Below are 16,244 nucleotides of genomic sequence, written 5' to 3' on the forward strand. Positions count from 1 at the left end.
AGGCTTTTTGTCTTTGAAATTTGAGTCAAAATTATCGAATTTGAACATTCCCTACAACAACGTTGAAAAATATCGACCGTGACTCTCGCCACTCACGCAAAATTTTTAGTTTATGGCTGACCTAACTTGTGACATACGAGAGGGGGAGCCAAAATGTGAGATCTCACAATCCCGCATTGGTTGGAAAGGAGAACGTAACACCTTTTATAAGTATGTGGAAACCTTTCCCTAGTAGACGCGTTTTAAAGCCTTGAGGGGAAGCCCGAAAGAAAAAGTCCAAAGAGGACAATATCTGCCAGCGGTGTGCTTGGCTGTTACACAAAATATCGTGCGTATACGTACTTAGGTGGCCGTGACTTTTGGTGGTTTTTCATTTTGACTAACCTCAGAGATTTTAGCCACTAACCGCTCGATGGAAGTATAACTTAAATCCGGTCGAACATATTAAATTCTCTCTACGAGCATGGGGAGGTAAAAAGTAGCAACAACTCCACTCAATTTTACCAACCCTAAAAAAGAAGAATCTACTTTTGGGTATGCGACCAGAAAGAAAAGAGAGAGATATTGTGATTATTTTAAAAGTTGGAAGACATTCATCCTTTTCCCATTGGCACCCAAAAAGCTGAAAAATATGACACATTTTGTTCACATACACACAAACAACACACAAAAAAAACCCACACATTCTTATTCATTAGATTCCCTATCGAATTCTTTTTTCTTACGAAGTGGGTCGGTTTTTATGCTAGGTTAGATTAGAATCCGTTACTCTTTGATTCAAAAGTTTAAGCAGATGAAGAACACGAAGAACGAGAGAGAGAGAAAATGTTAAGAGAAATATCGGCTAGAGGTTTATATTGATGATTTCTGATATGTATAGTGTTGAGGACGGTTGGGAGGGAGTTCCACATTAGCTAATTTAGGGAATGATCATAGGTTTATAAGTAAGGAATACATCTCCATTGATGTCTGAGACCCTTTGGAGAAGCCCAAAGCAAAGTCATGAGAGCTAATGCTCAAAGTGGACTGAACATGGTATCAAAGTCATGCCTTTAACTTAATCATGTCAATATAATCATCAAATGTCGAACAAAGAAGTTGTAAGCTTCGAAGGTATAGTCAAAAGTGACTTAAGAGTCAAACAAAGGATATACTTTGTTCGAGGGCTCTAGAGAAAGGAGTCGAGCCTCAATTAAGGAAAGGTTGTTTGAGGGCTTCATAGGCCTCAGAGCCTCATACTTAAATTAACTGTTAGATATCCAATATTCATACTCATCGAATAATATATACCACCCAAACGAATTATGAAGATCTAAACCTCTTACGAGTCCCTCCACTGTTCACACCTAAACAAACCCATAGTCAAATTTATACGCGAAACCATTTCTCGTCTCTTCTTGATCCCTACCACGTTCAAAGAAAACATCTATGTGACACAAAGAACACGTTTTATTAATTAGATTCCTCATCTTACATTCATTACCATAAGATTTTCACATTCAAATTCAAACCCATTGACCTTTATTCATTAAGATAGTCAATTAAAACAACACATAGTTGAGTGTCAAAGACAAATGCCTTTGACACGACATTTTGGAAACCATCATCGTACTCCCTCGAAGAACGTCTCTTGTGGTTTAGAAGTATGAAAGTTTCAAACTTTAGGGTTTTGCTTTTCTTGCTTTCCACACTCTTATGGGTCCATAAGGAATCATTTGTCATGCAATGCAAGTTCTTGAATGCAAAGGTTTTACTCTTTCTCTCCATCTTATGAATCACGTTTTTGTTTGATTTTGTTTCCCTAATTCTTTTGGCAATTCTCATTCAAACTTGTGATAATTTGATTTTGTTTCTAATTTGACATGGCCCCTATTTCACACCCTTCTATGATTGATTGGAGATGAAGATATTTAGGAAGAACGAAATTAGATGATCGATCAGCACGTGAAATCAACAAAAGGAGGGGTACATTGATGAATCGTGACCATGTTCAAATAAGAGTGATATTGATGATATGAGATAATGGTTAAGAAAATTGATACAAGAATTGAGTGTTACTATCTATATAAACAAAGTACACTTTTCTTTTTGGTAGCTCAGTTATTAAGACTTAAAAGTTATGCATGTTCGGCTTAAAATAATCCTATGTTCGTGGGTTGGGTTGGGTCGGTTGGGTTGGGAGATTCTCTAGACTCAATTCAATTGTTCGGGTTGTAAACTTTTTTTAACCCACACAACCCTCATTAAATAATGAATTCAACTCAACCTAACAATAAATATTTTGGGTTGAGTTGGGTTGGTTTGGGTGTTCGAATCATTTATTTAAAATTTTGATTTTAGTAAAAGCAAAATAGTTTAGTGGGTAATGGAGGTGTGCAAAGGTTTCCTCGAGCCAGAAGGAGATTGGTTATCGAGTGCAAAAACAGAATGGAGCTTGACTCAAGGCTCACCCGTCGAGCACGGACGAAAGTCGGCCTTAGCAATCCGACAGTGCGAGTGGAAGGGTCGTCGCTCAATGGATAAAAGTTACTCTAGGGATAACAGGTTGATCTTCTCCAAGAGCTCATATCGACGGAAAGGTTTGACACCTCAATGTTAGTTCTTCGCCACCTGGGTTATAGTATGTTCCAATGGTTGGGTTGTTCGCCCATTAAAGCAGTAAGTGAGCTGGGTTCAGAACGTCGTGATACAGTTCGGTCCATATCCGTTGTGGGCGTAGAGCATTGAGAGGATCTTTCCCTAGTACGAGAGGATCCGGAAGAACGCGAGGATATCTATATGTTGAATTATCTTCCAAATAGTTAAAAAAAATTATACTTATTTAAAACCAAAATATCTATTTATTTATTAGTCAAAATATATGTTGAAAAATGACCTTCCAAACATTTAAAAATTATATTTATTTAAAATTTTATTTTTAGTAAAAGTAAACTGTTAGTTCGTAAAATATCTATTTAAATTAGGACTTCAAAATATACGTTGAAAAATTACCTTCCAAATAGTTAAAAATTATTTTGAAGAGTTGTTGGAGAATAAATAATAAAAAAAAAAAATTTGAAATCAAATAAAATATATATATATATATGTGTGTGTAATTGTATCGGGATAAAAAATGTATATTTTAAAATTAACAATAAATTTTGGTTGGTTCCATTCAACCCAATCTAGTTTTAGGGAAACCCATCAACCAACTCAATTTATAAACTTTTCATTTATTTGAACCTAACCCAACTGAACCTAACCCAACTGAACCTAGATAAGTTCATAAAACAACCCAAACCGTATGGGTTGGGTTGATCGAGTTTTTCGGGTCATTGAATTTTTTGAACACTCTTAAAAAAAATATATGACTAAAAACAAAGTATTCTAAAATAATCTACGTTAGTTTGTGGGAATATTCTTCACTCTTAAAAATAATCAAGTCATGTTGTAGGAGAATGTCGATGTCGAATTCAAATTTCAAATTTCAAATCTTGATCTGAATCTCGAGCATGAAGAGTTATAGTTAACCGACATATTCTCAATAGAGAAAACAAATTGGAATTAGGATCTAACACCATGTGAAATGATTGAATTTCTAGAAACTCACTTTAAATTCTTTCAATTTTTCTTTATATTTTTAAGTTTTTTTTTTTAATTTGTGTGAATGAAGAAAGAGTACATGAATGAACTAAGACCACGTTTGAATTGAGAGTAATCGTGATTATAGGATGATTAAGGAATGTGTAAAAGAATTGAAAGTTCTACCTATACTACCTATACCAGCAAGGTTCACATTTTTTTTTTATGGCTCAATTATAGGAACTCTATGGTTAAGTGTGCTTTAGTTGGAACAATTATATATTAGGTGACCTCTTGTGATTTTCTTAGGATGCATGTGAGTGAGAACAAAGCATGCTGGAAAGACTTGTGATGTCCCACACTGGTTGGGAGGAGAACAGAACACCCTTTATAAGGGTTTGGAAACCAAAACACCCTTTATAAGAGTGTGAAAACCTTCTCTTAGCAAACACGTTTTAAATCCTTGAGGGGAAGTCTGAAAGGAAAAACGGATCGGGGCCGTTACAAATGGTAATAGAGCCACACACCGGACAATGTGCCAACTTTCTCGCTGTTCTCCGAAGGGGGGTAGACACGAGGTGGTGTGCCTGTAAGGACGTTGGGTCTTGGAAGGGGTGAATTGTGATGTCCTACATTGGTTGGAGAGGAGAACAAACTACCTTTTATAAGGGTGTAGAAACCTTCCCGAAAGGGAAAGCCTAAAGAGGACAATATCTGCTAGCGATGAATTTAGGCTGTTACAACACTTGTGTTGCCCTATGAGAACAATCTTCATTCTTAGAACTGATGAATGAGTAACGTGACTATGTCGAAGAGGATGAAGGAGAATATCGGGGACATCAAATGTCGAATCTAGATTCCATGGACATGGGTCGTTACAAATGGTATCAAAGTGGTACCTCTCCAAGTAAGATGTGGTTCGAGGACAAACCAAGGCGGAAGTTGGTGAGTATGTGACACCCAAGTAAATGAGAGATACATGAATGAACCGAGACTACATCTGAATGAGAGCGATCTTGAGGATAAGGACTAAGAGGAAGCTTAGAGAGGAAGGGAGAAAACCCTAAACTTAATTAGAGGTTTGGTTGAATAGTCATATCCGATCATCCCTACTATTGCAACCCATAAGAGAAGCTCATGTACATCCATAAATTATCGACATATTTGATAGAAACCTATACTTTACGAGGATGTCACGTGAAATTATATTTTTATTAAACGATGGCAAGTGAGTAATTAATTTTATTTACTACCCTAGTAAAGGACGACCAAGATCGATAATTTTTTTTTTTTTTTTTTTTACAATTTTTACCATATGTATAAATTCTTAATATTTTTGCTAGATTTGCTACTAACTGGGCTTTGTTAGCCATATTTAAAAGATTGGTCGGTGGGCCTTAAATGAGCCGTATCTCTTTAGTAAATGGGCCAACATATCCATCACCAGCCTCTATTGGGCTTCACAGTATTAGCTCTCTCTTATTTATTCTTTTTTTTTTTTTAATTATTTTAAAAATTATTCAAAATTATATATTATAAAAATTTTGATTTCTCTGTGTTAATTGTTTTAGAGTCTAAACAATAAAATTAATAAACCTATTTAAAATTAATTTGATGGAGTAAATATATCTAATAATTTATAATATTAAAAGGTCACAGTCAGATATTTCAATTTATGCTCGGTTTAAAATGAAATGATAGAACCAATAGTTTTAAAAATATCTAACCCCATGTTTGAAATGAGAACTTCTAGTGTCTAAGACTAGCGTGATAACCAACTACACCACTTGAACAAGATGATATATCAAATTAACGCTTTGAAGTTGAATCGACACTCATATTTCGAGAGATTTCATACACTGAGAATGTTCACTATAATTTTAAAAACATCTGATAACCACTTATGAGACTTTTTAAAGTGAGAATGTGGTTAGGCGTGAAATTAAGTGGAGGTCCATGTTGAAGAATGAGCGGATGAGTTGTGGTTAGGGGTAAAATGCCACTCGAACCGAGAGCTAGGTGACTGACATCTAGGGGTAAAGTACTGGTGCAGAGATTTAAATCCTAAATAATGCTTTAAAGTCGATTATAATTTTAAAAATGTTTGAGCCCGAGTTTGAATCGAGGAGAGTTCATTTCAAGGGATTTCTTAAAGTGAGAATATCGTAGGGAAGAACACTGCTTGAACCAAGGACCTCTAGTGTGTGATTTCAAAATAACACTTTGAAGTCGAATTAACACTTATATTTTGAGAGATTTCTTATACTAAAAATATTTGGAGGAAAAAGTAAAATTATAATTTGAAAAATATTTGTGTTCTAGGTGAACCGATAACCTCTAGTGTGCATGTAACGATCTAAAATTTTCTGCTTAATTTAAGGTCGTTACGGTATACATATCATAAACTACAAAATATTTCATTTAAACTTTCATAGAACATCACATTCATCTTAAAACACAGCCATGAATTTACGTGTTTTGAAAATATTTTTAAAACGACATAACAAAAGACTAAATAAACATTTAAATTAAAAACATCTTATTCTAGCCGAAGTCTAAGAAAATAAATGTGATTAGCCTATGCATGTGTCATGGTCTCGAGTTGCGATGTTGTCGTCAGTCGTACATGAATGTTTTGCATTAACTTGAAATAAAAGTAGCTTGAGGCTTGAGTATTTTTTTTTTTAAAAAAAAAAAAAATCTTAAGCAAGTGACCCCTTATCAGGGATATAATATAAGAACATGCGAAAACAACGACGGCGTTATATTTCTCATATCATATCATTTCTCATTCATATTTATATCGGAGTTATATTTCATGTTATTTATCGTCATTCAAGTCATTCATATCATACTATACATGCAATTCACAAGGCATAAAGTAATGTTTTCATGCTTCCAACATAACAGTTCATAATGTGCAAATCATACAGTAGGTATTCATAACAGTCATTTAATGCAATCCGAGCATAACATAACGCATATCAATTCATCCAAAGACAGCATAATGTTCACATTGTATAACATTTACGTATTAAATCATAGTGGTCTAAACATAAAAATTTATGACACGTGCGAAGCCACGAGTACATGGCAACATGTAACATACACTCATAACCTACGACAGAAGGGTCACTTACTTGATGCTTAAGCGAGTGTCACCAATTTATATTTAACGAAAGTTCGATTTTTGAACTTTGAAATCAAGTCAACCTTCACACAAATGGCTTCCCATTATCCAATTCACTAGTATGTTGCAAAAACCCCAAACATCTACAAAATCTGCATTTGATTCTGAAATGCATCCGCTTGCATTTGCATCATCGATTTCTCATGTTCAATCTGCATTTCTACTATCTTTGTCTCCATTCCTCTCCATTCCGGCATATTTCGTGAGAATAGAGTCCAAGAACTCTATGGGTAAATTCTCTCTCCTACATTCCATTCTATGGAAAACAATATTTACTTGGGTTGGCACATCGTCATTGTCTGGTGTCGGGCTCTGATACCATCTCACAACCCACCTCTCTTTGGGGCCCAGCGTTCTCGCTGACACTCGTTCTTTTCTCCAACCGATGTGGAACCCCCACCAAATCCACCCCTTTCGGGACCCAGCGTCGTTACTGGCACACCACCTCATATCTACCCACTTCGGGGAAGAGCCTCTTCGTTGACACATCGTCTAGTGTTTGGCTCTGATACCATCTCACAATCCACCCCCCTTGGGGGCCTAGCGTTCTTATTGGCACACCGCCTCATGTCTACCCTCTTCGGGGCGCTGACACATCGTCTAGTGTCTTGCTCTAATCCCATTTGTAATGGCCCAAGTCCACCGCTAGCAGATATGTCTTTTTTGGGTTTTCTCTTTCGGGCTTCTCCTCAAGACTTTAAAACTCGTTTGCCACGTAAATGTTTGCACACTCTTATAAAGGGTGTTTCATTCTCCTCCCCCAATCAATGTGAGATTCTCACATTGTCAACCTCCCAAAAAGCACTGTACTGTTGTGCAGATGAAACCGCTGCCAGGAAATCTCGTCTCCAGCTAGCTCGTAGGTCAAAACCACTTGAGGCTGAATACGACGCTGCTAGAGCAATAGAGCCGTTGGAGGAAGTGCTGTCGTTGTTGTGGAGGAGTGTGGGCGTAGCGAAACTATCGAGCAGAGAGGAGCAACGACTTCATAGTCGAACTGGGATACACTGAAGAATGAGAGGGAGAGGTCATAGAGTTTCCATAGGGGAATTGGTTGAGGAGGGATAATTCGGAAAGAGTTGTGATGGTGAAGAGCAAGAGGGATCGGTTGCCATTTTTTTAAAAAATTATTATTATTTACTTATTTGTTATTGTTACTATTATTATTACCATTATCATTTATTTATTATTATTATTCCCGTGGTTACATCATGTCTCTAAAAGAAACTTTCGTCTTACCAAGTGCTCTAATCTTAGAATAACTCAGGTTCTCATTCTAAGAGATATTTGTTAAGTCTGGAAACACAACTAAGAAAAATTCTTAAAAAGTATGTTATAATCTATATATTTCACAGACATTTCTTTGTAGGCATAATTCTTTCCTAAGCAACTCGTCACTGAGTATTCATAAAAATCTTGATTTTTTATAAAATGTCTTGCCTCAAATCTCGGTTTAATTCTTCGAACATATTCCAATGACCTTGTAACTTTGTGTAATCCATTTACAACATGACATAAGCCCGTTATCATAATCTAATGATCTCCAAATTTCATATGTAACATAACCATGTCATATTGAGTCTTCTCCTAGAATTTCATGAGCAACATAATTCATTAAGTAAAATTATAATTTAAAAAATGTCTGAGCCCGGGTATAAACCGGGGACCTCTAGTGTGTGAGACTAGCATGATAACCAACTACACCATTCAGAAAAGCAAAGACTCCAAATTAACGCCTTAAAGTCGAATCAACATGTTCTAAGAAAAAAGTAAATATTTAATTTTAAAAATGTCTAAACCTAGGTTAGAACCGAGACCTCTAGTTTGTAAGACTAGCATGATAACCAACTACACCACCCAAACAAGCAAAGATTCTAAATTAACGCTTTAAAGTCAAATCAACACTCATATATCGAGAGATTTCTTAGCTATGAATGTTCTAAGAAAAAAGTATATATTTAATTTTAAAAATGTCTAAGCCAAGATTTGAACTAAGGACCTCTAGTGTGTGAGATTAGCATGATAACCAACTACACCACCCAAACAAGCAAATACTCCAAATTAATGCTTTGAAGTCGAATCAACACTCATATATCGAGAGATTTATTAAGCTAGAATGTTCTAAGAAAAAAGTAAATATTTAATTTTAAAAATGTTTGAGCCTGGGTTTGAACTAGGAATCTCTAGTGTGTGAGACTAGCGTGATAACCGACTACACCACCCAGACGAACAAAGACTTCAAATTAATGCTTTGAAGTCGAATCAACACGGAGATTTCTTAAAATACCAATATTCTAACAAAAAAAAATATATATATTTAATTTTAAAAATGTCTAAGCCCAAAATTGAACGAAAACCTCTAATGTTTAAGACTAGCATGATAACCAACTACACCATCCGGACACGATTTAAAAATGAATATTTGTGTTCTATGAGTGTAAATTATTTTTTTTCTTAACTATTTAATACAAAAAAAGTATACAATTTATAATGAAGGTATTCAATTTGATATACATAATCAAAATTTGGATCTTGTATTAAAACTATGTTTTAAATTTGAAAACTACTACATTAGTACATTTAATGAATACTCATGTGGACCACAAAAAATTCAAATGATGGTAATTGGCACGTAGACGTGGTCGATTTGATTAAGGTTTCGAATTTGTTTCTTAAATAATCTTGCTTACACTATATGACGTTCAAGAAATATCTTTGGTTATCGTTATTTGCACGACAATACAAAATTCGCAAATGAGTCGAGTGTCATGGTCATGTTTGTCTAAGACGTGGTGCCTATAGCCGCATATCGGATGTCTCGATCATGTTTGTCCAAGATGTATTGCTTATGACCGCATGCACTTTCCGAACCCCTTTTACATACTTTCATGTTAGATAGATCTTTACTATTCTTGTTGTACAAATACAAGGGTGTATGACTGATTACCAAAATCACGTATATCACCAGGGTTAAAATACCCATTAATGTACTATAGGGGCTAAATGCAACTACCCTAACTTTGATCTCATGGTTTTCAGCGTGACTTCGTCATCCGTATAAGGGTGTCTTATCTTTACCTGAAAAATAAGAGTAGCACGTGACTTGAGTATTTTAAATAAGAAACCTCACGGTTGGGTGGGAAAATGCAATCAAATGCAATACGATGAGATTTATTCTTTCATAAAAACATTATGCATGATCTTAGGCTTCACTTTTAAGTTTGTGCATGGATGTGTAGTATTTATGTACACACGATCCACACACACGCACATAGACCCACTAGGTATAGATTCATATATGTACTCCTAAACATGGCTCGCCGAATTAGTACACGCTCACACTACCGAACACTTGAGGAAAAGGGCTCATATAATATCATGGTGAACATGTATATTATAAAGTATATAGATGTTTATGCATTATAGATATTATAATATAGTTCCACAACATGACATAATCGTATCAACATATAACATGACATAATACAACATAGTATAATTTATAGCATAACATCACATAACACATGTAACAATCATGATCATGATCGTATCACATAAATCATCCAACAGTAATAATTGTTTGAATGGTTTGGAGTATTTATTAAAATTTTTGTTTTTAATAAAAAAAATGTTAATTTATAAATTATTAAAAATTGTTAAAAAAAAATAAATAAATATATATATATATATATATATATATATAATTTTTAAAAATTAGTTGGATTTAAAATCCTGTCTAATCGGAGAGAATTCACCCAGTTGATACCTGACTCGTTCTCCACGCCATACCTTAGTCTTCTGCACGGCGTCTCCTCCGCCGTTTCGCCAGCTCAGTGTTGCCGCCGCTTCTCTCCTCTTCAATGCCGCCGCTGCTGCCGTGATATTTCTTTCGTTCGTGCCGCTGCTGCCGTGATATTTCTTTCGTTCGTGCCGCTGCAGTCTCCCTCGATCTTCTACTCTCTTGTTGTTATTGGTATTCTTCGAATCTCTATCTATTCGACCAATTTATACTCTCCTGTTTGATTTTTTTCTTTTTAATTCCTAGCTTGATTGATTGATTGACTGGAAAATTTCAATCTTATTTATATCCATTGGTTTAATTACATCAATTTGCTAAATTTGTTTGGTCCAAAATGATAAACAAAAAACGGTGAAAGATACTCGTAAAGAACGTTCGAAAATTCGGGGGTGGTTGGAAAAAGCAGAATCGAGAGACTAAGACGTGGGAAAAGTAAAAGGAGAGTTGCAATAGTGAAAGGAAAGTATAGATATAGAGAGGAAGTCCCGAAGGATGGAGACGGGGGAGAGGATCTGAATCAAGTTGAATAGGTTATTAGAACTAATTGTTGCTTCATTCAGATTTCTCTATAACAGGTTAGTGAATTTGAACTTTCTGCAGATGTATGTTCTAGTTGCAAGATTATACTGGAGAAGATTTCGTTTCAATTTAACAGTTACTTGTGTTTGATTGTTGTTTTACTGGCAGTGTAGCAAGGATAGGAGATGTGATTTGAGTCATTTGATTCGGTTTTTTTATGTTTTTTCTCATTTTTCTTCCATTTATTTGCTTCCAGATTATGGTTTTGGGTACATGGATGTAATTGTAGCCAGTAATTATGCTGCTTGTGTTTCTATTATGTGTCTCCGCTGTGAATTCTTTGTGATGTTGAATCAATTTGTTCTTGGATTTCCATAGCTGAATATTTTTTCTTGCAGTTTTGGAACTCAATTGATAAATCTTGAGTTCAGTTTGGTTCTTACGGAATTTACTAGACGTGTGCTGAATTGTATCACTGGTTGGCATGAGGCTTTTCATTCTCAATTCGATTTATAGTGCCTCCAAATCTTATTTGAATCCGTGCTCATTTCAATATTGCAAGTCTTACACAAAGATTTCTGAGTATGTTAACCGAGTTCTTAGACCGAGTGTTGTTCTAAATAAACAATACTACAAAGATGAATCTCACAGCTTGAAGAACGTCTCACGTACTGGTTTCATAAGAGCACCCTCTGTATGTCGTCTACACACACCAAGTTATGGTACACATCCCATTGCTACTTTTTCCCCGGCATCACCAGTGAAATATTGGAACACTATCCCTCCTACATCTCTTGCCTATCTGTCAAACCCTCGATTCTATTCATCGACTTCTAGCAGGAAAGCGGATATTACTGGAGATACTGGTGTTCCACTAGCTTCTTCTGGTGTTGAAGCAGATATCAGTAACCCCCCCGATGTTGGAAGAGACTGGCTTGAAAGAGTCAAGGATGGCTGGCAGAGTGCTGTCGATGCAGCATCTTTTACCGGACAGAAGGCTAGAGAAGTGTCTGATGAATTCTCTCCTCATGTAGATAAGATCTTAGATTCACATCCATATCTGAAGAATGAAATTGCTCCTGTTGGTATGACCTTAACTGCTACTCTTTTGGCTTGGGTGGTAATGCCTAGGCTTTTGAGGAGATTCCACAAGTATTCAATGCGAAGTCCTGTTGCCATACTTTCTGGAAGCACATCTATTGAGGAAATTCCCTATGAGAAAAGCTTTTGGGGTGCCTTAGAGGATCCTTTGAGATATCTTGTTACCTTCTATGCATTTTCTCAAATGTTAGTGACTCAAACTTCAACATATTTCTCTTTAATTACACAATGGTTTGTTGACTGTGTGCTTGATCTTTGCTTGAAACATATGTCTAAACTTTGATTTGCAGTGGCAAGATGGTTGCACCAACTGCCATAGCATCAGAGTTTGTATCACAGGCGTGCAGGGGGGCTGTCATCCTTTCTCTTGTCTGGTTTATTTATCGCTGGAAAACAAATGTGTTCTCTCGAGCATTGGCCTCCCAAAATTTTTCAGGGCTTGATCGGGAAAAGTTACTTACCCTCGACAAAGTTTCATCTGTTGGCCTATTTGCAATCGGATTAATGGCTTTGGCTGAGGCATCTGGGGTGGCTGTTCAATCTATGTTGACAGTTGGTGGCATTGGAGGTGAGAGCTTGCTGCCAAATGGTTTTGCAGTTTTACTTTCGTTTGACTGATTCCTAGTTTGCTGTCATGTGTCCTCCACTTGATTTGTTTATTCGTAGGGCCGAAGGTTTAACATTGTTCATCATTCTTTTTTCAAATAAAAATAAAAAAGAGAGAAAACTCTTCTCTTGATTATTAAACCTTACCGATGTAGCTCTTTTTGTATTGTTGTGGAGTGGAGTTATGCTCAAGATAACAATCATGTTCTTCGTAATGGTATGCTTAGATTTTTAGAGCGGTAATCAGGCTTGCATACTTTTAATAACTCGAAATATGTATAGCATGATTTAAATCTCTGACTTCTTTGCAGGAGTGGCCACTGCTTTTGCTTCGAGGGATATACTTGGGAATGTTTTAAGTGGCTTAACAATGCAGTTTTCACAACCCTTCTCACTTGGAGATACAATTAAGGTGTGTAAATCATACTTTTTCTCTTTTAGCTTTGGGCAAGGAACCAAGTTGTATCTAGCATTGTTGGGGCACATACAATCCACAAAAGTTGGAATATTTGAAGTGGGACTTCATTTTTTTTCCCCTTCTTTTACTACTATCATTCTTATTCTCCTAATAAAAACGTCACTGAAGTTGATACGTCAATGATGCTTGGTCTTTTAGATGACATTCATCTTTGTATACTATCAAATCCATGTGTACTTTTCAGTCATTGATCTCTCTTTGCATTTACTGGGAGATGATGGCATTGAACAAATTGCTGGAAACTTATAGATTGTTTCTGCAAGTTTGTTCTATTTGTTCTTTCTCATCAACTTCAAAAGCGAACGATTTGCAATTTTCCATTTGCAGGCTGGTGCTATTGAAGGCCAAGTGATTGAAATGGGCCTCATGACGACATCATTATTAAGTGCTGAAAAATTCCCAATCGTTGTTCCAAATTCTCTCTTTTCTAGCCAGGTGAATCTTCTTTTTTTCGTTTTTGCTTTTTTGTGCTTGGATTTTATAATTATTTTATCTTCATGGTCGTTTTATTTTTGTTCGTGAACTCAATGCTTCCCTTATTTAAATTGTTTACTAAAAGTCGAGGCATATTTGACCATTAGTTTCCATAGCCGAACGATGCATATGTGGCAAATAACTTGATTAAGTACATTTGTTGTCATGAAGATGTGTTGCCAATAATATGATTAAATACATTTGTTATCATGGAGATTTAAGTGATATTGGCTTTCTATTTGAAATTAGCGTAGAAGATAGAGTAAATTTGTTGTCCTCTCGATGCCTTTCCTCATGAAGAGCATGTGAATACGTCCAACTTCATTTTTCTGGTAGTCTCGCCAGTAGATTTCTAAATTAAGTTAATTATCCATTTTGATATCTTTATAAATTTTATTAAAAATATACCATTTTTAGCTCCCGTACAGAGAAAAATCGACCAATATTCAACTTTTCGGACTTGGAGATGGTCAATAGTCACGACACGTATGGCAATTGTTCTTATCTTTCACTCGGCAAACTTTCCTGTAATGCTAGATCATTTAATCTATGTTTGATTCTTTAATTCATGCAGGGATTTCTTTGGCATATGATTTGTTGTGTTTTAATGATTTCGCATGAATCTCTTAGCTGATTATGTAATGAAGGTATTTGTTCATTTGGTCCCACATTTTTCAACCCGTTTCTTGAATTTATGCTGAGGACTGCGATGGATTTCTTGGATTAAAGATGGTGATTTTGATCAATTTTACTGTGTGGTTAAATGGGATTATAATATTTACAGGTAATTATAAATAAGTCGCGGGCGCAATGGCGTGCAATCACAAAGAAAATTCCTTTCCAAGTTGCTGATTTTAGTACGGTTTCTAAGATATCAGATGATATTAAGAGTATGCTTAGGTCTCACCCTAAGGTATTCTTGGGCAAGGAGGCTCCTTATTGCTTCCTCTCTCAAATTGAAAGTTCGTATGCAGAGCTGACAATTGGTTGCAACCTTAAAAGGATGGTGAGTCAGTCTAATATTTTGAGTGTCATATGCTAGGAATCACAACTCTCTACGATGGTATGATATGCTCCATTTTGAGCAAGCTCTCGTGGCTTTGCTTTGGGCTTCCCTAAAATCCCTCGTACCAATGGAGATGTATTCCTTACTTATAAATCCATGATCATTCCCTTAATTAACTAACATGGGACTCCCTCCCAGCAATCCTCAACAATCCTCTCTTCGAACAAATTACACCATAGAGCCTCCCTTAAGGCTTATGGAGCCCTTGCACAGCCTCCCCTTAATTGAGGCTCAACTCCTTTCTCGAGAGTTCTCGAACAAAGTACACCTTTTGTTCGACACTTGAGTCACTTTGACTACACTCTCGAGGGTCCCAACTTCTTTGTTCGACATTTGAGGATTCTATTGACATGACTAAGTTAAGAGCATGACTTTGATACCATGTTAGGAATCGCGGATCTCCACAATGATATGATAATGTCCACTTTGAGCATAAGCTCTCATGACTTTGCATACCAATGGTGATGTATTCCTTACTTATAAACCCATGATCTTTCCCTTAATTAGCTAATGTGGGACTCCCTCCATGCAATCATCAACATCATATCCTCCTCGAACTCCTCGACTTGTTGTCCCTTCAAACGTTAGAGTTTCATACTTCAAAATTGTGTTTATGTAGGGTAAAGAAGAACTTTTCTCTACAGAGCAAGATATTCTCCTCCAGTCAGTACAGATCATCAAAGAAAATGGTGCAACCTTGGGTAACTGACGAACAAGTGATAGATGCCAAATGTACTTCGAAAGGTAAGTCTCATACTCATGGAGATTGATCCTAAGCTATTCCCATGCCACGATGTGACTGGACAGCCATAAATTTTCAAGGATGTTTTTTTTCGAGGGATATTATTGAAATGAGTACACAGTTTAAGGGTGTTTCTACAATTTTCTCGAAATTATTTTGCCTTACTATTATATATATACATACACACACGGGCGTACATATATATATCTATATACATACGTGTGTGCATATCTATATATTTTTTTCTTCATCATTAACTTTTATTATACAGTGATAAGTTTAATATAAATGCATAGATTATTATCTTGTACATCAATTATATACCAGATGCATTTTTTGACTCTTTGATTTGATTAATTAAATACTTTGATTGAATGCTTTCAATTTCAATCATGTTTTTGTGTTTAACACTTATAATCATCTAATATTTGTTTTATTGGTTTAGATTCATGCTTGAATAGGGGTGTCCGCTATAACTTAATTGCATAAAACAGTCTTAATATCATACTGTGGTAAAGGTAAAGGGTTCGTGACGATGTTTACTTTGACCTTTCATGTCGTAGGGTAAGATGAATATGCTTTAACTTTTAGACTCTACCTAGCAACCTTATTTAACTTTTTTTTTTTTTTTTTTTCTTAATACCATATCCCAAATCTTAGAGTTACAATGAATTTTTAGATATTTTTTTATTGAACTAACGGTATATA

At 35.7% G+C, this 16,244-nt stretch overlaps 1 protein-coding gene and 1 non-coding gene across 2 annotated transcripts; one reads left to right on the top strand and one right to left on the bottom strand.

Moving 5' to 3' along the window:
- Positions 1-8,904: 8,904 nt before the first annotated feature.
- TRNAV-CAC lies at positions 8,905-8,978 on the bottom strand. The gene has a single exon. It is a non-coding gene; the product is annotated as a tRNA-Val (tRNA).
- Positions 8,979-10,480: 1,502 nt separating this feature from the next.
- LOC111468640 (mechanosensitive ion channel protein 1, mitochondrial-like) lies at positions 10,481-15,708 on the top strand. Its single transcript, XM_023113920.1, has 7 exons — positions 10,481-10,724; positions 11,468-12,356; positions 12,461-12,738; positions 13,088-13,188; positions 13,582-13,689; positions 14,513-14,734; positions 15,414-15,708. The coding sequence occupies exons 2-7, from the start codon at positions 11,554-11,556 to the stop codon at positions 15,501-15,503; spliced, it is 1,602 nt and encodes a 533-aa protein (XP_022969688.1). The 5' UTR covers positions 10,481-10,724; positions 11,468-11,553; the 3' UTR covers positions 15,504-15,708.
- The last annotated feature ends 536 nt before the right edge of the window (positions 15,709-16,244 follow it).

The sequence above is a fragment of the Cucurbita maxima genome, unplaced genomic scaffold, assembly GCF_002738345.1.
Source record: "Cucurbita maxima cultivar Rimu unplaced genomic scaffold, Cmax_1.0 Cma_Scf00037, whole genome shotgun sequence".
Lineage (NCBI taxonomy): Eukaryota > Viridiplantae > Streptophyta > Magnoliopsida > Cucurbitales > Cucurbitaceae > Cucurbita > Cucurbita maxima.